Here is a 24,286-nt window from a genome sequence, read left to right as displayed (position 1 = left end):
GTCTCATGATGCGCCCTTTGATGCGCCATCAGCGGTGTGTTCCCATCAACCTCTTTTCACATGGTTATTGTACTTTATCACACGGTCATCCCATTAGTTCCATTTGTTTCCATACGCTTCCATACAACTCCTCCTTATTCATTGATTAGTTCATTATGGTTCATTATCGACTCATGTTTACTCATATATATTGATTCCTCACTCTTGTTCTATATTGCATCGTTATTTACAATCGCTTACTCATTAGACAAGAGTAGTATATAAAGGACAGTAGACAGACCCTAGTTTCCCATCTCGACCTCTTGGTCATTGGGCAACTAGGCAAGTACTTGTATCCTTTTAGATACCACCTATCTAACTTGGTCATTGGGCAACTAGATTCCCTTTTGATTACTGGTGTGATTGGCCTCTGACGCTATCCCACTGTTGTTCGAGATCACTACTTCTTTTATCTGTGCTTTGTGCTTGTTTCTGTGCCTCTTCACTCTGCCACTGTTGCTCCCTGGCGTATTCAGACATCCCGCTGACACGCCTAAATTTTGGCCAGACGTCTATGCTGTGAATTGTGACATTTTCACGTATAGATTTGTATCAAGAGGACTGTAATTGAGACCCAGATTGACAGTCAAAGTCGATACTGAATCAGTCTAATAAGTTGAAGGGACCATATACCCATACTACCACAAGTTGGTTAGTTTACCCATCCCCGATACTACCTACGGATAGCAGTCTACCTGTTTGTCAAGCAGGATTATACCAGACTCGGACTACATCCGAAGGATGACCATTCACGTATGACATACCAAGGGTATTCTTATTGGACCTTACACTGGCAGGAGTTTGGAAGAACTTACTCAAGTGACCATGAACTGAGGATTGACTCGAAATGACTTTCTAGAACTCAGGAATTATCAAATACTCCTTCTAGAACAAGATCATGCATTAATCTAAAGGACTGCGATTTAGTCTAATAGACCAATCAAGTTGCATGGTTGAGTAAAATGACTAGAAGAACGATCGAAAGACTGCGAGGCTCCGAAGACATATCAAATGAATGTCAAAGAGTCCTGACGTAGAAAACATTGAAGAATGCAATTAAATGAATACTATGCATAACTCCCTTGATAGAGTATAGGCACAATGGGTGTCTGTTGAAAGAGAGAAGCAATTAGTTTAATCCAGATGAATCAGATTGATAGGATTAGAATCGAGGAGAGTTGATTTGCCTCCGGACGAGATGACAAACGATCGAAGTAAGTGTTGAACAGCAATGACAGTTGAATACTACTCGAGTCATTCTCTAAAAACAATTAAATTAAATGAATATTGAAGTACCTACCCATGTTTGGAGGTATACTAGAATCTTGGAACCAATATGGACTAAATAAGGACATGTAGATTCAAATTAAATGGTATCTGACTGAGTGTAGAAGTTTCCTTGCGGTTCCGAACGTTTATTGTTTTAAATTAATTGTACTATGCGACTCTATATTCTGTATGTATAAATAGCGATCCGATGTATCTGGAATACAAGTGATTTTGGGACGACGTTGCAGTGCTAATCCGTAAAAAGGAAAGACACACTCCCGCCAGACTGAAACCTCTTCGCTAGCAGCCATTCGGGCCCGGCACTTGTGAGTATAGGAACGTTGTGTTCTGCTCCTTGTGACTGCGAGAAGTATATCCAGTTGTTGGGTATTCTTCGAACTTAGGATCAGTCGTTGGTCTTAAGGGCAAATCACGCTGTGTGGTTGTGCCAGCACATAGTTCTAGCCCTCTGTAGGGGTCTGTGTGTTTCGGTTTTAATTTACTTTGATTCAAAACCCCAATTCTTGATATACCCAAATCAATACAAACCAAAGCACAAAGCGTGCTGAATCTACCTTGATCAAAGGAATATATCGAATCCTTAGAACGATTCAAATTGATTGATCGAAGCTTCGTACTTAGCTCTCAAAGCTTTGCGGAACCTTTGACAATGCTACCCCTTGCTATTAAATAAATTTGATAGCAGTGAACTCGCATATTGTGTATTAGATTGGTTGGTTGGAGTGCCCATTAGATTCCTTCCTTTCTCTTTCACACAAAAAAACGAGGCAAGCTCGTTATCGGATTTGAACTTGTGTCTTATGCCTGTATCCCAGTGTTCCCCTGATGTTCCCCATCCCTTTCCCCAAGCTCAAGCTACTGCTGCTTTAAAGGCTGAAAACGAAACTCTACGGGCCAAAGTAGCGGACCTCCGCAAGCTTCTGGAGACGTCTCGGGCTGAAACTTCGACACTCACAACACTACGACTTCTTTGGACGATTGCAACAAGGACCTAGAGGCAAGTCGTCGTGCCCTGCAAGATGTCGCAGCAGATCGTCTGGAGTATGGCCATGTTCTGGCTCAGTTTAGGGCCATTGAAGCTGAATTGTGATGTTGCGTTGTATGGCCACTTTTGCGCATCGGTTGCATTCCGCAGACCCTGCTTACCTCCTCCACCATCACAACATGTATGTGAGAGGTCTCATTGAGGCGATCATCACACTCCTGTCATGTAGTCTCCTCCATCCTCCGGAGCAGATGAGAACTGTTGTCGAATTGGCTCTGGAGTATCTGGCTCAAGGTTGACTTACCCACGGCGAGCTACACCTCCGCTCGACCAGTAGCTTGTTGTATTATTACTCCAATGCTGCTGATCGTGTTGATGGGTTGTACCAGGACATGCTTACCCACTCTCGTTTTTCCTCCGACAAAGCATTCCTGACTGCTGCCCAACACGCAGGTTAAGTTGATGCTCGCCCTGGTTCCCTAGAACCATGCTTGCATTGTCGACTCTTTTCTTTTGGTCATCCCATCCCCCTTCCACAAAGTCCCATTTCTGATCATATTCCTGCTGTTCCCATGATGGACTCCATAATGTTGATGTGGGAAGATATGATTAGGGCCTATATGCGTGAGGTTTTAGCTTACCCTGCCTCCCCAGATCGCGTCTCGCCCCCGGTGGAAGTTCCTAGTTCCAACGATCTCCTGCCGACAATTTCCTCCTTGGTTGCATCTGACGCTCGTCCCGTGTCGCGGGACACTCCCTTGTTCCTACTGGGATCCCTGTCTCCCACCTCCCCTTGTTCTCCTTCTCTCATCCCTTCCTCCCCCCGTGTTTCTAATGTCCCTTGCGAGGTCATCGATTTAACTATGGATGACGCTGAGGACTTGTATAAGTCACAGGAAGAGTTTCTTGCTCAGACGGGTGGGACGGTGACAGTTAAGCAGGAGGTTACCGAGTCTGACATAGTGTAGCCCCCATCCTTGTTGTATATATGTACTCCAATTTTATCCTTCTTGATTTTGTTGCTTCCGTTAAGTCTGAACTCCTGTGAAACTGTCAAGTAAGAGAAAAAGTGGAGACACTAAGGAGAATTGTTCCCCCTCGCGCTTTCCTTTCCCAAATGGAGGTACCTCACAAGGGCCTGTTGATGCAGGGTCCCAGTGATCCGGTTCGGTTGGGAACTGTTGCGGAAGCACATTCTGGTTTGGTTCACAAACTGTTTCTTCCCCTTCTGTTCGAACTCCTATAAAGGGTGTTGGGCAGGTCCTCCTTTCTTCCATTATGCCTCCCACTCCCCATCCCATCTTGGTACCTCGCACTTTCAACGCTCACCCTTACCGTGCTGAAAACCAGCATCTTGTTGCTCGGATTTGTTTGCTGGAGTCTCAGCTTGCTGACTCGCAGCGGGAGAATTCCTCCTTTACCTTTGCTCTTTGGGATACTTTGCGTGCTCTCGAATCTCGGCAATGAGAAGTGGAGCAGCTACAGTCTTCGAGCATGAAATGGAAGACCGCTGAGTTCTGGATCAGTTCCCTGCTTTAGATGAGGCCCTACCGGGGGCTTCTGGTCAAGTGAGTACTTCATTCTCCCCTCGTTTTCCTCCCCTGTTTAACCCTTCCTCTCAGAGCCTCTCGGAATGCCTCCGGAAGGTGCAGGAAGACCTTCAAAACACCACCAGGGAAAGGAGAGTCGCTGTGGAGAAACTAATCACCTCCACTCGCAAGAACTCGCAGTTGATAACCACCCTACTGCACCAACAAGGTCTTGTTGATGAATCGAATGCTTTGGCAACACGTCAATGTCGTCTTGTGGAGGAGTTGCAAGAGGAGATCCATCGGGTCCATGGTCGTGCACTGTTTGTCAAGCAAATGCTCAAGGAGTACCCTGATGAGGGTTGTTACGAGGTCATTCTGCCCCCTCTTTCACAGCTTGAAGGGGACCTTAACAAGGCTCGTGAGGACCTCCATCGTGTAGCCACCTTCGCTCATTGCCTTTATCGTTGTGATCCTGCCACAGTCCTTCATCATCACCATCGTTACCTTGGGGCGATTATTGAGGCTGTGTGTCATAAAGTACGCAGCCCCTATCATTACGCAACCCCTATCATTTTCCCTTTCTCACCGTCTCGACGCCTTTACTTGTACAATACATCATCCCATCGCTGTCAATCTCCATCGATTACTGATCTATCTATTACTGATCCACCTGACCCACCTTCTCTTTCTATCGGCTTCCGCCTCCTTCCTTGCCCCTGAACTGTACAGTATTACATCGTTGTTTCTCGCAGACTAGATTATGTATATATAGCCAACCCTCCACAGCCTGGTCCCTTATCTTGACCTCTCTGTCATTATCTGGGACTAGGTATGTGCTTACTTATTATTACCTATGACTACGATACTCAATATATCTCTGTCATTATCTGGGACTAGTTCGCCTCCGCTCCGCTTAGTCGCTCCGCCTCACTCACCTGCTTAGTCGCTCCGCCTCTCTGCCTGGCTTAGTCACCCCGCTTCCTGCTCCGCTAGTCACTCCGCCTCTGCCGCTTCGTGACATTAGGTCAAGATCCATTACTGCACTGACAGCCTACCGATAAGGTTGTCCTTGCAGGATCCGTAGACACCACGTCTTCCCCAGTCCCGCCCGATTCTGAAACACCTGCTGCCAGTATAGACTGCTCCGCACTCCCGCACGCACTCGACCCCAGAGACCAAGCTCACGCCCACAACAACAACGATACTTGGCGCGATTGCCAGTCTCAACCTTGCCCCAACGCCCTTTCGAACTCGATCCGAGAGCCACTCACTGTGAGCAATATAACCTTCCTGCCAATTCCCCAACCCCGATTGCCTACTCCCATCATGTCGACTCCTGTCCCGCCTGCCCCAAATACCTCTGCTGAGGATCTCATGGCTCAGCTCATCAGACAAGTAGCCAGCCTTGCTACAGCGATGGAGGAACGCTCATCATCCAAGTCAAGCATGAACAAACCCGAGGTCTTCAAGGGTAAAGATGGTGCTGAAGCTCGTCGCTTCATGGCTCAGTTCCAAAATTGGGCGTCAGAACAACCGGATCTTGCCAAGAGCCAAGTTAAACTTATCAAGTCCGCCCTGGGCTTCTTCACAGAAAGTGCTGGAGATTGGGCAACTCCCCATCTGTTACACTTCAGTGCAGAGAATCCCCCTTTCGGAGGAAACTGGGATACGTTCTTGAAGGAATTTAGCCAGCGGTTTGAACCAATGGACCCAGGTATGGAAGCCCGTAGCGAGATCAAGAACCTCAGACAAAGTAAAGGGCAGACAGTTGCAGAATTTGCCCAGAAGTTCAAGGATATCGGAGATCGGACTGAAATGTCTGATATTGATTTACGGGAACGCTTCTTCACCGCCTTACTTCCGGAGATCCGACAACACCTTATCATCGTAAACATCGCCCAAGGAATCGCTCCGACTTTGAAAGAGGCAATCAAACGAGCCATATCGGTGGATGTCTACCTGCATGATCCCACCATGACCGGCCGAAACACCGGACACGCTCCCGCACACACCGCTCACATTACCCCTGCCGACCCTCACGCCATGGACATTGATGCTACTCATACCAGCACTGGGAATAGCAGGGAGGCCTTCCTTGCCCGTATGCGCGGACGATGTTTTGGTTGTGGAGCTCAAGGCCATGTTAAGCAGAATTGCCCACACAAGGAGACCACCTGCCGATACTGTGGACGCCGGGGACACCTAGAATCCGTCTGTCAGGACAAGTTCATGGGACTTAGTCGCGACCGTGGCCGACGCCAACAGCCTCGCCGTCAGCAGATCTCAGCCACGGCGGCACCATTTACCTTATTCCCAAACGAATCAGTTCAGATTGCCGCCTCAATCCCAACACCTGTCACTGGACCTGCTACACCGAGCCCCGCTAATCAGGACTTCTCCACCCAAATTGGACAAATAAGGGAATTGTTGGACCGTGCTAATGCCATGTCTCCTCCGTCCTCTGGTTTTCAGCAGGGTTTTTAAAGAGGGTACCCGCTCCGGCTGCACCGAGAGTACCCCATAATCAGTTTACTATGTTCGCTACCTCTTCGTATGACTCGCTCCCATCATGTACAATATCATCTATTTGGGAATTAAATTCCAGCTCCCCACATTTCCGAATTCATGCGAAACTGAGAGGAAGGAACCATAGTATAACAACCGCAGCCATGGTAGACTGTGGAGCTACCGCCCTGTTTTTAAACCAAGACTTTGCCACCAGAAATCACGTAACCTGCGCACCCCTCCATAAACCAATTGATGTATTCAATATCGATGGTACACCTAACCGAGCCGGGCGAATCACCCACTTTGCACGCTTAGCACTCACAGTGGATAACCAGGAGCGATGGATGGATTTCCTGATCACAAACCTAGGAGGAGAGGATATTATTCTCGGACTCCCCTGGTTACGGAAGGTAAATCCAGAGATTGACTGGGAGAAGGGACGACTTTCAGTAAAGCCACCCCGGGTACATATAGAGGAAGTAGAAGATGAGCAGACTTCACACCCTCACCTAGTGGCATCTACTACCGATAGTCCAATCCAGGAACTCCTGAACGAAGGATCCCAACGTGAACCCAATCACACTGAGGCAGACCTAGAGGAGAATGAAGTCATAACAGCAACGGAGGAATCCCCAATACACCGAATACGAGCCAATCACAAAACGCGTCGGGCATGGGTGAAAGCGGGGATATTGGAAGAACAAACAGAGGAAGTATGGTGCTCAGCAGGGTTCACTTATTCTCAACAACTAGCAGAGGAGGCTAACCGCGATAAACCCATTAAAACCTTTGAGGAGATGGTCCCTGAGCAGTACCGAGACTTCAAGAAGGTTTTCTCCGAATCTGCTTCTGAGCAATTACCTGCCCATCAGCCCTGGGATCACGCTATCGATCTTGTACCCGGAGCACCAGCAACCATGCGGACAAAGATCTACCCAATGTCCTTGAACGAGCAGGAGGAACTCGACCGCTTTCTAGAAGAAAACCTACGGAAAGGCTACATCGTTCCCTCAAAGTCACCCATCTCATCTCCAGTCTTCTTCGTGAAGAAGAAGGATGGGAAACTCCGTTTCGTACAGGATTACCGGAAACTGAATGAGTATACTGTGAAGAACCGATACCCTCTCCCATTAGTTGCTGATATCATTAGCCGGCTTCAGGGAGCGCGATATTTCACCAAGTTTGACGTTCGCTGGGGCTACAATAATGTGCGGATTAAGAAGGGGCATGAATGGAAAGGCGCATTTGCAACAACTCGAGGCTTGTTCGAGCCTAAGGTTATGTTCTTCGGTCTCACGAATTCCCCTGCCACATTCCAAGCACTTATGAATGCGATATTTGCTGATCTCATTGCAGCCGGCAAGGTGGCAGTCTACCTAGACGACATCCTCATATTCAGTAACGACCTCAAGGAACACCGACAAGTGGTACGGGAAGTATTAATGCGACTAGAAAAGCACGACCTCTATTTGCGCCCAGAGAAGTGTGAATTTGAACAGCAACAGATCGAATACCTGGGACTTATCATTTCAGAAGGGGAGGTGAGAATGGATCCGGTCAAAGTAGCGGCTGTTCGTGACTGGCCAGTCCCTACCAACCTCCGGGAACTGCGAGGATTTTTGGGGTTTGCAAACTTCTACCGGCGCTTTATCCGAAATTTTGCAAGAATAGCTCGACCTTTGAACGACCTAACCAAGAAGGATACCAGCTTTAACTGGACTGGTACACAACAGGAGGCATTTGACACCCTTCGAGAGGCCTTCATCTCCGCACCAATCCTTGCTCTATGGGCGCCAGATCGGCCCACTCGAATTGAGGTAGACGCATCAGGCTTTGCTACGGGAGGCGCCCTCATGCAGAAGCAAGACGATGGTCAGTGGCACCCGGTAGCCTTCAGATCGGCATCCATGCAGCCAGCAGAACGGAACTATGAAATATATGATCGGGAGATGCTTGCCATCATTGAAGCATTGAAGGACTGGAGGAATTTCCTGGAAGGACTTCCACAACCATTCGACATTATCACCGATCACTCCAACCTCGAATTCTGGCGCACAGCACAAGACCTTACCCGTCGACAAGCCCGATGGGCCCTATATCTATCACGGTTTGATTTTCATATGATCCACCGTCCTGGCTGAGTAAACACCCAAGCTGATGCTCTTTCTCGTATGGCAGTACATCATGTATCAGATAGCGATGACAATCGGCAACAGACCGTCCTTAAACCTGGCCACTTCACCAAAATCGCCGCTTCAATCCTACGGAACCCCTTAGAGGATCGTATTCGGAAAGCCTCAGAACGGGAAGCACAAGTACTGGAAGGTCTGGAAACAGTCAAGAAGCACGGGTTACAACGCTTGGCCAATGGGATAGCTGAATGGGAGGAGGACAACGGGTTGGTCTATTACCGGGGCCGGGTATATGTACCAGCAGACAACAATCTACGCACCGAGGTACTCCGTCAATGCCATGATCATCCAACTGCTGGACATCCCGGATTACATGGGACACTTGACCTGGTCAGCACCCACTTCTGGTGGCCGACACTGCGTTCTTTTGTGGAGAAATACGTTGAGGGATGCGAGATTTGCGCCCGCAAGAAGATCCAACGGCACCCACGAGCTGTGACTCAACCACTGGATGTACCATCCGGCCTATGGGAAGAGGTAGGGGTCGACCTGATAACACAATTGCCTAACTCCCAGGGATACGACGCAGTCTTGGTCTGTACAGACCTGTATGGAAAACAAATCCATGCTATTCCTTGCACCAGCTCCATTACAGCCGAAGGTGTCGCCGATATCTATTACCGAGAAATCTTCCGTCTCCATGGTCTTCCCCTCCACTTCAAATCCGACCGCGGACCTCAGTTCGCAGCTAAACTCATGCGATCCCTCCTCGCTAGACTGGGAATTAAATCAGATCTAACCTCCGGATATCGTCCTCAGTCCAATGGCCAAACTGAACGCGCAAATCAGGAAGTGGAAAAATACATCTGCCTCTATGTGGGACGACGACAAGATGACTGGGCAGAACACCTCCCCATGGCGGAGTTTGTGATTAACTCGCGGACTCACTCGGCCCTAGGCAGGTCCCCATTCGAGTTAACCTACGGATACCTTCCCCTGTTCAATATCCCGGTTGGTCAACGCAGCGGCATTCCAGCGGTGGATGACCGCATACAGATTCTCCGAGAAGCGCGACAGGATGCTGGAGCTGCCTTACATCTAGGAAAGAAGCAACAAAAGGAGGGATACGAACGTGGGAAGCGAAAAGCGCATCAATTCAAAGTTGGGGACCTAGTTTGGCTAAGTGCGGAGGACATTAACCTGCAGCTATCCAGTGAAAAACTAGGAGACCGACAGCTAGGACCTTACCGTATTCTGGAGAAAGTCGGACCTCTGGATTACCGCCTTGACCTTCCCTTGTCATTAGACCGCCTTCATCCTGTCTTTCATGTCGACAAACTATATCCATGGAAAGGTAACCCCATCAATGGCGAAATACCAACACCACCAGAGCCGGTGTACTTAGAAGATGAAGATGAACCGGAATATGAAGTGGAGGAGATCTTGGACAGTCGGGTACGATGGAAGAAGTTGGAATATCTAGTAAAATGGAAAGGTTACGATGCAGGACACAACTCTTGGGAACCCGCACCCAACCTCAGCCGGGCACCAAAAATTGTTCGGGCCTTTCACAAAAAACATCCGACAGCGGCAAAACCTTGACCATCGAGGGCAATGGTCATAAGGAGGGGGGTAATGTCATAAAGTACGCAGCCCCTATCATTACGCAACCCCTATCATTTTCCCTTTCTCACCGTCTCGACGCCTTTACTTGTACAATACATCATCCCATCGCTGTCAATCTCCATCGATTACTGATCTATCTATTACTGATCCACCTGACCCACCTTCTCTTTCTATCGGCTTCCGCCTCCTTCCTTGCCCCTGAACTGTACAGTATTACATCGTTGTTTCTCGCAGACTAGATTATGTATATATAGCCAACCCTCCACAGCCTGGTCCCTTATCTTGACCTCTCTGTCATTATCTGGGACTAGGTATGTGCTTACTTATTATTACCTATGACTACGATACTCAATATATCTCTGTCATTATCTGGGACTAGTTCGCCTCCGCTCCGCTTAGTCGCTCCGCCTCACTCACCTGCTTAGTCGCTCCGCCTCTCTGCCTGGCTTAGTCACCCCGCTTCCTGCTCCGCTAGTCACTCCGCCTCTGCCGCTTCGTGACACTGTGGTTGCTTTCCTTCGTCGTGGTCTCGATTCTGATGATCTCGACGTTGTTGTTCACAACTTCCGGTTGGCATTGGATTATGTGCAGGCAGCTCGATGTGTCCACGGAGATATGTATGTGCAATCTATAAGCAGTATCCAGTGGTTTTTTAACAATGCTGTTGACGAGGATGAGGGTCTTTATCATATGATCTTGAAACACTCTCGATTCGACAATGATAGTCCTTTCTTGACGGCTGCTCACCATGCCAGTTTTGTTCCTCCTCCTGATGATTCTGTGGAGCCCCCTCTTCATTGGCAAATGTTAGGGCTGTCCACTGCTCTCCCTCATAGCGACGGCGTTGGGAGGTGGGACGATATTGTTCCTGCCCTCCCCAGTATCGACCAGCTAACTGCTGATTGGGAGCAGTTGATGTTGCGATACATTCATCACATCACTGATACTCCTTTGTCTGGCACAGATACCCAAGATCCTATGTCGTCGGTGGAGCCAGCTACTGAGTCGTTGGCCGAAGTACTTGTCGAATGGTCTCCTGAAGCTCCGGTTGCCCTGGAATCTACCTCCTCTGTCGGTCCCCACCCCCACGTCCCTCTGTTCCTGCCCGAGCAGGAGTCGTCGACCTCCCCTTCCCCCACTCTGCCCCCTCTTTTCGGGTCCGTCGCCAATCTAGCTATCGACCTTACTGGTGACGATGACGAGCTGTATGAGACAGAGGAGGCTAGTGCTGGTTGCTTTTCTGTGGCGAGGGAAGTTATTGACTTGGCGGCCGGTCAGGGTGTCATTAAGGACGAGTCGTTGTAGTGTTCCTTTCTTGCATAGTCTTCTTGTCGTCCTGTCCTCTCTTTGTACCTCTGTTCTTCGTTATGTTCACCGGTTTTCCTTGTTTTTCTTCTTGTTAAATCATGTAAACCCCCGTTATAATTATATGAAAATCAATAAGACTGAAATCATGGTGCCTTCAGGTCGCTTGAACCCTCCGATGCACATAGTCGTTGGTTCGTCGTGAGTGTCGTGGGGATATCGTTCCCGTCGTATCTTTGTTGTCGTCGTCAGTTGCGCTCCTACCTCATATCCTCCCTTTTGTCCTCCTCGTCTTCCTGTGCATCCTTTTCAAGGCAAGCCCAATGTCTCTGCGATGGCTGTCGCTTCTTTGGATGCTTCTTGTGCCAGTTCCGCAGGAGCCTCAGGGATCCGGCCATACCTTCCCATCCCACCCAAGAGTTGAATTCTTCACTATACCCCTCCCATTTTACCAGGTATTCCACTTTGTCTGGTCATCCCTTCTTGGGTTTGGAGTCAAGGATATCCTCGACAAAGTGCTCCGTTTCCCCTTTTATGAAGATTGGGGGAGGCGGGGAGGTCTGTTGTTTGAATTTGTCGTGGAAGTGAGGTTTCAGCCTGTCTACATGGAACACGTTGTGAATTTTGTGGAGGTCCCCAGGGAGGTCCAATTGGTAAGCATGACTCCCTACTTTTGACAAGATTGAGTAGGGGCCCATCCACTTGTGGTCTAGCTTCTTCATAGGTCTTCTCGTCCTGACATTTTCCATATTCAACCAGACGTGATCACCCTCCTTCCAGTCCGGGACCTCCTGGCGTTTTTGATTCGCGTACCGTGCATAGACCTCGTTGGCTACTCGAATTCATTCCTGTAGATAAGCATGTAACTCCTTGAGGTTGGATGCATATTCATTGACCTCCGCTCCTTGTACCTGCTCCAATGTAATAGACAGCTTTGGGTGATACCCCTTATTGGCAAAAAACAGTGAGACACCTGTCGTCGTATTTGGGGTGTTGTTGTATATGAATTCAGCTATTGGTAGGAGGAGGTCCCAGTCATCCTGGTCTTAGGAGCAATAGATCCAGAGGTACGCCTCCACAGATTGGTTTACTCGTTCCGTTTGTCTATCTGTCTGTGGGTGATATGCAGTGGATAGGCGTGACTTGATTCCTAATGTTCTACAAAGCTCCCTCCAGAATTGGGACACGAAAAGGGAGCCCCGGTCTGAAGTTATATCAGAAGGCATCCCGTGCTTGGAGAAGACGTGTGTTATGAACAGATTGGCAAAGTCTTCCGCGTTGTCCGTTGTATGACAAGGAACATATATGGCCTGTTTGGTGAGTCAACAAACTATTACGAGAATCACATCGTATTTCTCTGGACCTGTCATGACTGGGAGCTGGGTGATGTGGTGTAGGGAGATCGAGGACCAAGGTCGTTGACCAATTGGTAGTGGGCGGAGGTTCCCATAAGGTTTGGAGCGACTAGCTTTGGCTCTCAGACATGAGTGGCAACTCCGCACGTAGTAGTTCACGTCTTTGGACAGCCCTTTCCAGAAGAATAGCTGGTTTACTAGCTTCTTGGTGCATTTCTCCCCTGGGTGTCCCCTCAGTTTATGGTTGTGGTATAGCTGTAGGACCTCCCTCCATAGAGTTCCAGTGTCTGGGACATATATACGACCTCCCCTCTTTATCATCCCATCCTCCCAGACGAGAGATTCCTCCTCGTTGCATGCAATCCTCTTCAAAGCTTTGATCATAGTCGTGTCCTTTGAAGCTTCCCTTACTCGATTTACTAGCAGGTCCTCATTCATGAGGATCGTAGCGTTGAGACATTCATGAGGATCATTGCATTGAGACGTTCTGGAGGTATGAGTACTCTTTCCCTCCCCGCTAATACCTGATCCCGTGGAGCTCCCTTCTTTGGGTACACGTCTGATCTTCAGGTGAGCGCGTCCAGTTTGGCTCCCAACCTCCCTGGTCAATAGTTGATGACGAAATTGTAACCTGAAAGGAGCTCTGCCCACCGTGCTTGTCATGCTGTCAGTTGCTTCGTAGTGGAGAAGTACTGGAGGTTGTTATGGTCTGAGTATACTTGGATCTGGTGTCGGGATCCTTCACAGTACGCTCTCCATTGCTTGAAACAATCTACGATAGCTAGGAGCTCTTTATCATAGATGTCGTAGTTCAACTCTGCGGCAATCATGGAGCGTGCATGAAAGGCAATGGGGTGTATCTCCCCCATCTCTGGGTCCAACTGTGACAGGATCCCTGCTATAGCCAGGTTGGAAGCGTCACATTCGAGAACAACGGGTAGTTCCGGGTTGTAGTGTCCCAAGATGGGAGCTTCAGAGAACGCTGATTTCAGCAGCTCGAAAGCACTGCTACACTGTGGTGTCCAGTTCCACACTGAGTCTTTTCGTAGGAGCTTCGTTAACGAGCTTGCCCCGTTTTTTGTGTGAAAGAGAAAGGAAGGAATCTAATGGGCACTCCAACCAACCAATCTAATACACAATATGCGAGTTCACTGCTATCAAATTTATTTAATAGCAAGGGGTAGCATTGTCAAAGGTTCCGCAAAGCTTTGAGAGCTAAGTACGAAGCTTCGATCAATCAATTTGAATCGTTCTAAGGATTCGATATATTCCTTTGATTAAGGTAGATTCAGCACTATTGGTGCTTTGGTTTGTATTGATTTGGGTATATCAAGAATTGGGGTTTTAAATCAAAGTAAATTAAAACCGAAACACACAGACCCCTACAGAGGGCTAGAACTATGTGCTGGCACAACCACACAGCATGATTTGCCCTTAAGACCAACAACTGATCCTAAGTTTGAAGAATACTGTTAAGATCATGTACACCGTGTAACCGTGCCAGAGCCACAGGGTGTCTAAGTGCGGAAGACGAGTGGGACAGTAGTGAAGTTATTAACAACACCGCCGTTACGCCATTAGTCCCCGGAGATCGAGAGTAGAGAAGGGAGGAACTGAGAAGCAGCCAAGTCGGAGCGGCGGTATCGCCGGTGACGAGGAGCGGGCCAAAGAACTTATAAGTCCAAAGGCTGTAGAGAGAGTACTTCAAGGCGTTGAGCCTGAAGACTTAGAGAGGAGCTAAGTTGAGAAGGGAGATCTAAGTTGATAATTAAACTAAGGAACTACAGTAGCGTACAGGCAGTATTTATATCTACGGAGCGGCGCATCGGTGCGGAGCGCCAGACTAACTACTAGGAGCTATACGAGTAGTACCTGCAGGGTAGAGTAAAAGACAATAAGGAGAGACTAGAACGAAAGAGTAAAAGACAATAATGAGAGACTAGGACGAAAGGATATGTGTAGCGAGAAAGAACAATAGGAAGAGATTACAATAAAAGCAGATCTTCGGAATACCGAGCGGCGGAATGGAGGCCCGCGGCATGGACTTGACAAATACCCAACAGCTGGATATAACTTCTTGCAGTCACAAGGAGCAGAACACGATGTTCCTATACTCACAAGTGCCGGGCCCGAATGGCTGCTAGCAAAGAGGTTTCAGTCTGGCGGGAGTGTGTCTTTCCTTTTTACGGATTAGCACTGCAACGTCGTCCCAAAATCACTTGTATTCCAGATACATTGGATTGCTATTTATACATACAGGATATAGAGTTAATTTAAATCTATACGTCCTTATTTGGTCCATAATGGTTCCAAGATTCTAGTATACCTCCAAACATAGGTAGGTACTTCAATATTCATTTAATTTAATTGCTTTGGAGAATGACTTGAATGGTGTTCAGCTGTCATTGCTGTTCAACACTTCGTTCAATCATTTGTCACCTCGTCTGGAGGCAAATCAGCTCTCCTCAATTCTAATCCTATCAATCTGATTCATCTGGATTAAACTAATTGCTTCTCTCTTTCAATAGACACCCATTGTGCCTATACTCTATCAAGGGAGTTATGCATAGTATTTATTTAATTGTATTCTTCAATATTTTCTACACCAGGACTCTTTGACATTCATTTGATATGTCTTCGGAGCCTCGCAGTACTTCGATCGTTCTTCTAGTCATTCTCCTCAACCATGCAACCTGATTGGTCTATTAGACTAAATCGCAGTCTCTAGATTAATGCATGATCTTGTTCTAGAAGGAGTATTTGACAATTCCTGAGTTCTAGAAAGTCATTTTGAGTCAATCCTCGGCTCATGGTCACTTGAGTAAGTTCTTCCAAACTCCTGCCAGTGTAAGGTCCAATAAGAATACCCTTGGTATGTCATATGTGAATGGTCATCCTTCGGATGTAGTCCAAGTCTGGTATAATCCTGCTTGACAAACAGGTAGACTTTTATCCGAAGGTAGTACTGAGGATGGGTAAACTAACCAACTTGTGGTCGTATGGGTATATGGTCCCTTCAGCTATTAGACTGATTCAGTATTAACTTTGACTGTCATTCTGGGTCTCAATTACAGTCCTCTTGATACAAATCTATGCGTAAAAGTGTCACAATTCACAGCATAAATGTCTAGCCAAAATTTAGGCATGTCAACGGCGAATCTTTTCCATTCTAATTCACACTAATTACTTCACAGGTCTACTTGGCTTCAATCCGAGGGACCACCTTATATTATTATGCTCTTCTCATGACATGGGCTTATGCCTTGTCATTACGGGTGTTATGCCTGTTCATATTATCCCAGGCATTATGGGTTTTATGCCCAAAAAATTATTATTCCAGGCATTATGCCACATTATTATATTCAGTGTTATCACTTGTAGAACATCCAACTTATACCTATGTATACCCACAGATTGCTTTGGCACTGCGCGGTACCAGGGCCCTCACACTCAATATCGAAAAGTTTCATAAGACAATTTCAGTACTTCCACACCACAAACCTTATCTGGTCGTACGCAATAATCATGGGAATTTCTGGTTTGAGAATGTCCACTGTTTTGGACTTTCATCAGCAAGTAGCAACTCAGGACAGGTCTCAGCAGCAGTATGGGGATATCTGGAAAGCCAGAGGGGTATATCCAGTGGAGAAAATAGAAGACGATTTTGCAGTGTTTTCTGCACCTCTCGAAGATGGTGTATACCCCTATGACCGCGAACAAATGCTAGACATAATTCAACCACTCAGCGTTCCATGGCACCCCCTCAAAGGTGACAAACTATTCATTTCCATTGTCATGTTCATTGGATTTTGTTGGGATATTGACAACCAACGGTCTTTATTGAAAAGTTCACCGGTCAAAAAACACCATTACCTGAACTCAAATCTTTACACGGCACTCTATGTCATCTCGCTTTCTTACATCCCAATGGCTGTTCATATCTCCCTTCTATATCAAACTTCATGGCTACATACCGTGGCGAATGCAAAGCTTCTACCAGTTGTTTCCCGACACCTGTGCTCCTTACAGAAATCAAGTGGTGGCAAGAACATCTCAAAGACCCTCTGTATTATTGGAAACTGCAAATGTTGAGTTACCTGCTAGATTTAAGCATATATGTTGATGCGTCCACTGATTGGGGTATCGGAGTTATGGTTGGTGATACTTGGGCTGCCTTCCGGCTTACTACAGATTGGAAGCTCCCAGGACGAGATATCTGCTGGTTAGAGACAATTGCAATAGAAATTGTCATATACTATCTTGAAGCCATGCATTACCACAATGCCTATATCCTTATCCATTCTGACAACAAGGGTGCAATTGGCGCACTCAACAAAGCACGCAGTCCAAATTTCTGGATCAATACTTTGGTACGCCGTATTTGTGGTGTTATTGGTCCTTCGTTCATACAACCAAAATTCGAATACATTCAATCAGCGGAGAATCCAGCCGACCCTCTATCTCACAGAATATTGGGACCGGTGGATAAGAAACTCCCACTTGCTTTTATGCTCCTGCAGGAGCTAGATGATATTCTAATTTATGTTTAGGTATTGAAAGCTTATATATTCATGTATTATGCACTGATTTTAATGGATTAATTGTTATGAATCTATCAGGTTGCTGCCTGAATTTGCACTAGCTGATTTTAGTGCAAGTAATGTACTTCTGCGAGTGCCCGCTGCTCAGATACCACAGGATACCCCTGCTAGTCTCGAATTAACAACACCCTTAATCCTGACATTCCTTTCACCCCTTATCCCCCACATGCCTTTGACATCTTCAATAACCCCGAAGATTAAACACAACCCGATTCCACATAAACCTCTCCCCGGCCCAAGACTACAGACCTTCCGACCTATGGAAACTGTTAAGATCATGTACACCGTGGAACCGTGCCAGAGGCCACAAGGTGTCTAAGGGCGGAGGGTTGAATGGGACAGTAGTGAAGTTATTAACAACACCGCCGTTACGCTGCTAGTCCCCGGAGATTGAGAGTAGAGAAGGAAAGAGCCAGGAGCAGCCAAGTCGGAGCGGCGGTACCGCCGGTGATGAGGAGCAAACCAAAGAACTTCTAAGTCCTAAGGCTAGAGTAAGAAGTACTTCAAGACGTCGAGCCTGAAGACTAGAGAGTGACCAGAGTACAGAGGGATTCTCAAGTCAAGGGCGTTAAGAGGATAATCTAAGTTGATAATTAAACTGAGGAACTACAGTAGCATACAGGCAGTATTTATATCTATGGATCGGCGCATCGGTGCAGAGCGCCAGACTAACTACTAGGAGCTATACGTGTAGTACCTGCAGGGTAAGGAATAAGACAATAGAGGAAAGGATAAAACAATAAAGGAGAGTCTAAGTAGAAAGGGAATGTGTAGCGAGAAAGAACAATAAAGATGAGATTACAATAAATGGTAGATCTTGGAATCCCGAGTGGCAAAATGGGGTACCAAGGCATGGACTTGACAGAAACATTCACTGGCCACCAAACGACTACACACTTGGACGTCTCCGTGGGCTATTGAATACCAACAACTTTTATCAGAATCTCTTCCACAAGCCGTAATTGACAATGCAAAAATCCCTTGCACCGAATATGTTATCTTCGTATGCAGCTGGTCCATTACGCTTTAACCAGTATTGTGATTCTATGGAAATTCCAGAAGAGGATCGTATGCCGGCACACCCTATGCTTATTGCAGGTTTCATTGGCCATAATATGGGCAAAGTCTCAGGTAGCTGTATCAAAAACTGGCTTTCAGGATTACGTGCATGGTTTGAGTATCCAGGAGCACAGTGGCCTAGTGATTCACCAGAAATAAAGATGGCACGCAGGGCTGCAAAGAAGGAGGGGACAGCTCATTGACACCCTATCACTCTGGCTCATTTATTAGCTCTCTTTTGCACACTCGATCCTTCAAATTCCTTCCATTCCGCTATATGGGCACTTGCCCTTGTTACGTTCTGGGGCTGTCACCAACTTGGAGAACTGACCATTCCCTCTCGCAATGCTTTTGAAAAAAAATTTCACGTTTCAAGGGACAAAAATAATATCAATCTCAATACAGCTCAATACCCACAGAAGTATTCCTTCGGCTCATATACGGCTACCATGGTCTAAGTCAACCCAGGAAGATGGGACAAATGTAGTCATAACACGTCACGGCAACATTCTCTGTGCATATGATGCTTTGGCAAAACATTTGCAGATGAACATGAAGGTTCCCGAAGATTTCTCGCTATTCGCTTACATGGACAACGATGGCATCCCTCAGCATATGTTCAAGCATTCATTTCTCACATTTTGTTATGGCGTTTGGGAACAAGCGGCGATGCGCCACATCCTAGGTCATAGTTTCCGAATCGGAGGGGCGGTCGAACTCCTACTTGTGGGCATCTCCCTGGAAGTGGTTGCTATGATTGGCCGATGGACATCCCTGGCCTTTCTTTTGTACTGGAGACACATGGAACATATAATCCCAACACATTTGGCTAAGGCATATTCATGGACTCAAATAGATACAATTTCAGACAATATCAAACAGTACAGAAAGCAACATAAAGTCAGCAACGAACTTATTAATGCTTGTATGGCCGGTTTTGCTATTGCTAACACTTCAGGTGATTCTTGAACTTTCTTTCCTTTCAACTTGTACATAAAATACAATATATTCTTGATGTTCGATAAATCCAAGGCCTCAGCTCTAGTTGGGGTACAACTCCAACACCTATTCGGAGTGTGCTGGGAAGGAGCCTCAGCTCTGTTTGGGTGACTCGCACCCTCCTCATTCACGGGTGGGAGCGCAGGGCTTTGCCCCCAGGCAAAACCTTCACATATACTGATACTGACAACCATATACGATATAGGAATATCTAGGTATACATACAAGGTCACTCAAATAACTTATACTAGGGATGAACAGAGACAAATTGAGGCGAGAGATGGCAACAAGAATGTGCCGTTGCTTATTTTTGGGCGTTGAGCCCTGGCATCAAGATTTTGAAACTCAGTTCATATGACAATTTTGTCCCTTGTCCATACTCAGTCATTTGAACATGGGTTATATGAAGGTCTGGCTGTGTAAATGACTAGCAGAAGGTATAGTCATGGATCTTGAACTTGGGAGGCCATGACGACCATCTAACCATAATCTCACGCAAATCTTTCTGGCGAAATGTGAATGAAACACAAGTTCAGTTCATAGAGTCATCCAGGGCTCATCCCAAATAGGCCCAAAACTGCAACGCAACTTCAGTACAGTACTGTATGGAACCGGACTATGGAATCAGCACCATCGGAATACAAGCGGAATATTTCTTCGATGAAGAATGTACTGACAGGTACTTACTGACAGTTACTGACCCGGTACAAAGAACTCACCCCAGCTCACCCCTTGATCCAGTCAGTGTGAGTTCTTACGTCTCTGTTAGGCCCCGACGGTGATGCAAATCACCTATACAGTACGATGACCTATATGGACCTTGGCTTCAATTTTTGCGTCCTCTGCTCTTTCCCTCTCTTCTCACTGCTGGTCAGCGAGTCTTTCATTCAGCTATGCAAAATCTTCGCTACATCTTGAAGCTCATTCTCATCTCCAGCCTCTCTATTGGCGTGCGCTCTGCTCCTTATGGCGCAAAAGACATTGGAATTTCAGTCAATCCATGCTCTTCATCCTCGGGTTCTGTATGTAAACCACTCCTTTTTTGGTTGAGTTTTAGTGTTGTGCTAATGAGGTTTCATAGGAAATTCCCCCTGTTGATTCCATTTATCAAAGAGGCCTTCCAAGCGATCAGCTTCCGCCTCACAGACGAGGGGTTGGAAGAACCTTTCAGGAACTTGTTAATGTAAATCCAATCGGTTACTATGCCATATGTATTTATCTTTTAATTTTTACAGGATGGGATACTTGTGCACTTCATGACTCACGGCGAAGCTGACAACAATGTTTTTGGTAAGGCTTTATATTCAATTACTGTACTCGTGCTCTCAAAATTCACCGATATTTGTTCTCATTCAGATAAAACTCTGGAAGGCATTACATTCGGTCAAAAGATAAAACGAGGGCTCAACAATGATGGAATATGGGAGATCAGTGTTACCTCTGAGGGACCCCAACCTCACTGGCTTCAAGGGCGACCCAAACACAAGCTCCTGGCAAAGTTCTCCAAGCAGGAAGGTCCGCCTGGACTACCTTTCGGCGAGGTCAAGGCATTACGGATGATGGGTCTCCTTGTTGCTGCTGGTAAAATCCCGTATCCTCATTCAGATGGAACCCCACTTCTCCGTCCTGCAATTATCATGGAGAAAAAAGAGGGTGTTGCCCTTAGGGACACCAATCTCTTTAAGTTTGCCCCCTTCGAGGAACAGGGCCCGATGATGAACCACGTATTAGAATTGATGTGCAGACAAGTTGCTCAAGATGCAGTCGACCACAAGGTCTATCATCTGTCAGTCCCACCATCACTGTATTTGCTTAAACCGGTTTGACGCTGACCATTGAAACATACGCAGCGATAACGCCCTAACCAATGGACTCATACCTGTCAACCAAGTACCAGGGAAACCGAAGGATTTTTCCGAGTCTGTGAAAGCAGTGGAGATAGTAGACTATGGTAATGCTTACATGGTTATGAAAGAGACATCTTATGACGAATTGGTCAGTCCATCCTCTTATTCTTACTCCGAGGTGGTAATCACGCTCTGGTCTTCAGTATAATGCATGCATGGGTGAGCTGGTAGAAAGTGTATCTAGGGGGTCGCGTAGTTGAGGAAGAGTTCTTTTTTAATGCTCGAGTATGTTTAGACCACGAACTTGCGTTATTTGAGCTAGAACTTCACTTTGCAATTACCACCTCTGGTGTGAATCGTAGATAAGTGCGTAAACATTTCCTGTTCACTATGACCTGCATACACAATTTTAGCTTTGCCTATCGTAGCTGGCGCCGCTCGACTTTCAATTTGTTACTCTCTTTTTTGATTCTTACATTCGGAGTCAGTGGTACTTTTAGAACCTGGATTCTAGGTCTATTGACCGTTTCTACTTGGATGAACCAGTCTGGGGGATAGGATCAAGCATTGCAGCACCGTGCATTGGCAAGCAAGGATGATGAAGCGACCCAAATTTGTGTAGGCGTAACAAACCGTCTTCGGTAGCCAAAAAAACGAAACTCTGAAGATATAGATAGTAGATATACATATACATGTAGTTACTAAAGATAAGTCACAAAGAGGAGGGAAAGGTATTTGGGTCTATGGTGATCTATGGCCAATATGTTAAGTTACGTCAAGCTATATGATAGCGAAAAGAGACAAGAAAAAGAAGCACGTGAGGAGGCGCGTCATCGCTTCCATGTGTTGTGCAGTCCAACAGTATCATCTCCGTTCATGGTTCCAATAGACACCACGTCTTCAGTTATTCCATTCATTGGTGGGGCCCCTCCTCCACCTTTACCTTCCGCCGGACCGAGATCCCCACTCATCATTGCAGCCTTGCCCCTAACGTTGTCGGCGCGTAATGTTTCAAGTTTAGAAAAATAGGCTTCGTCAACACCACCTGTCACATAGTCGCCATCGAATAAAGAACAATCGAATCTTTTGATGCTCAGGTTCAAGTGCCTTACAGACTCAATGAGATCAGGAAGGGTTTGGAAAATGACCAAGTCTGCGCCTATGGCCTCTGCGACGTCTTCCTCTTTACGGCCGTACGCCACCAGCTCTGACCGTGAAGGCATATCGATACCATAAACGTTTGGATATCTATTGAAATGATTGAGAAAACAAAGCCAAAAAGGTGTATAAGTAGCACTGACCGAATTGGAGGAGCACAACTTGCAACAATAACCTTTTTCGCCCCGACATCCTTTGCCATTTGTATGATTTCTTTCGAAGTTGTACCTCGCACGATCGAATCTGAAAACCACGATCAGTCATAGTGTGAGATATGATCCCTGGGATTTACCGTCCACTAAAAGTACATTGCGTCCAGAGAACTCAAGAGCCATGGCGTTAAGCTTTCGACGAACATTTTTCTTCCTGAAATCAAGATAAGTTCAAGCACGAATTCACGATTGAGTACGCCTCACCTCATTTGCTGACCAGGCATGATGAAGGTTCTGCCTACATATCGGTTTTTGATGAATCCTTCACGGTACGGAAGATTGAGCTTCTGAGCTAAATTCAACGCTGCTACTCTTGAAGTATCAGGGACCTGTGTAACGTGTTGAGATGAATTCCCGTTGACTGACAGGGTAAATGGTACAATACAGGTATAACAACATCCACCGAGAGATCCATTTTGCTCAGAACGCGCTTCACTTCTTCGGCAAGCATATCACCCATGGCCATACGGCTGCGGTAGACGCTAACGCCATCTAGAACAGAATCGGGTCGGGCAAAATAGACATATTCAAAGATGTCGGGAGCGAAAGTAGCAGGTTCAGCGACTTGCCGCCGGGAGATGCTGGTTCGAGTAATGATGATCGCTTCTCCTACATGCAAATCGTTGATGTGCGTAGTAGCTTCAAGAAGAACGAAACGAACCTGGCTTCACGTCATCCCAGTCAGTGAATCCACTGGCATCAGCTACAACACTTTCACTCGCGAAAAGATAGTCGTTCCCAGTTTCCGTCCTTCTCACTGCCATTCCTACTGGTCGAATACCGTTCGGATCTCTGAATGCAATGATTCCAAAGCCGGCCAGCATTGCAACGCAAGCATAGGCACCCTTGACTTGCTTCATCATCCCGCCGATAGCTGTGAATATATCTTCTTCATTGATTCGGAATTTTCCGGTCTGTTGAAGGTTGTTGGCGAAGATGTTAAGTAGCAACTCGGAATCCGACGAAGTATTGATGTGGCGATGGGCCGTAGCATCCATATATTGCAACAAAGAAGTCGTGTTAATCAAGTTTCCATTCTATTGATGCGTAAGTATCCAGCAACGAAATGAACGACGCACACTTACGTGGGCAAAAACTATACCATATGGCGAATTGACATAAAAAGGCTGAGCTTCAGCATTGTTGAAACTCCCAGCAGTGGGATATCGAACTAAAGGCAGGGCCGATCAGGAACAATCTTAGAGTAAGAAGTGCGAACTTCACCATGGCCAACTCCCATTCCACCGATCAATTTTCGGATTGAAGATTCATCGAATATATCTCTGACCATGCCATTGGCTTTGCATTGATAGAAGCGACCTTTGGGCCCACAAGTAACGATCCCGCAGGCATCTTGACCTCTATGCTGTAGTAGAGAAAGCCCTTCACAGATCTCTGGCGCACAATTGATGGTCGAATCGTGTAAAAGTAAACCTAGGATACCGCACACTGAGAGTATCGGAACGATTAACGACGATTTAAAATAACGACTCGAAGCTTACTTGCTCAGGGTATCTCAAGAGAAGAAATATTGCGAACGTGGCTGACAGAGAAGACATTTTCTAAAAACTGTGGCGACACCGCAAAAAAAAATAATGTCGGAGCGGTGCACGTGCGCCGAATTGGGAACGGGTCGGA

The 24,286-nt window shown here is 46.7% G+C and overlaps 4 protein-coding genes across 4 annotated transcripts; 2 read left to right on the top strand and 2 right to left on the bottom strand.

Annotated features, from left to right (window-relative positions):
• Positions 1 to 2,348: 2,348 nt before the first annotated feature.
• Positions 2,349 to 2,651, top strand: C8R40DRAFT_1172393 (uncharacterized protein; the record flags this gene model as incomplete). The annotated part of the gene is made up of 2 exons (XM_046231848.1): positions 2,349 to 2,495; positions 2,544 to 2,651. The coding sequence occupies 2 exons, from the start codon at positions 2,349 to 2,351 to the stop codon at positions 2,649 to 2,651; spliced, it is 255 nt and encodes an 84-aa protein (XP_046084694.1).
• A 59-nt stretch (positions 2,652 to 2,710) lies between these two features.
• On the bottom strand, positions 2,711 to 3,167 carry C8R40DRAFT_1070816 (uncharacterized protein; the record flags this gene model as incomplete). The annotated part of the gene is made up of 2 exons (XM_046226273.1): positions 2,711 to 2,894; positions 2,956 to 3,167. 2 exons carry the CDS (start codon positions 3,165 to 3,167, stop codon positions 2,711 to 2,713), a joined length of 396 nt encoding a protein of 131 aa, XP_046084693.1.
• Positions 3,168 to 20,235: 17,068 nt separating this feature from the next.
• Positions 20,236 to 21,644, top strand: C8R40DRAFT_1070815 (uncharacterized protein; the record flags this gene model as incomplete). Its single annotated transcript, XM_046226272.1, has 7 exons — positions 20,236 to 20,301; positions 20,352 to 20,453; positions 20,513 to 20,614; positions 20,667 to 20,721; positions 20,788 to 21,217; positions 21,282 to 21,426; positions 21,510 to 21,644. 7 exons carry the CDS (start codon positions 20,236 to 20,238, stop codon positions 21,642 to 21,644), a joined length of 1,035 nt encoding a protein of 344 aa, XP_046084692.1.
• A 267-nt stretch (positions 21,645 to 21,911) lies between these two features.
• C8R40DRAFT_1253632 (phosphoribosyltransferase-like protein) lies at positions 21,912 to 24,238 on the bottom strand. The gene is made up of 9 exons (XM_046233734.1): positions 24,151 to 24,238; positions 23,873 to 24,097; positions 23,734 to 23,819; positions 23,310 to 23,685; positions 23,034 to 23,257; positions 22,853 to 22,977; positions 22,729 to 22,802; positions 22,580 to 22,679; positions 21,912 to 22,526 (listed from the first exon to the last, which is right to left on the bottom strand). Coding segments are annotated over exons 1-9 (1,629 nt in total). The 5' UTR covers positions 24,152 to 24,238; the 3' UTR covers positions 21,912 to 22,108.
• Between the last annotated feature and the right edge of the window lie 48 nt (positions 24,239 to 24,286).

Source organism: Lentinula edodes, assembly GCF_021015755.1.
Source record: "Lentinula edodes strain Le(Bin) 0899 ss11 chromosome Unknown C8R40scaffold_25, whole genome shotgun sequence".
NCBI classification, from domain to species: Eukaryota; Fungi; Basidiomycota; class Agaricomycetes; order Agaricales; family Omphalotaceae; genus Lentinula; species Lentinula edodes.
This window is presented reverse-complemented; position numbering and strand designations above follow the sequence as displayed.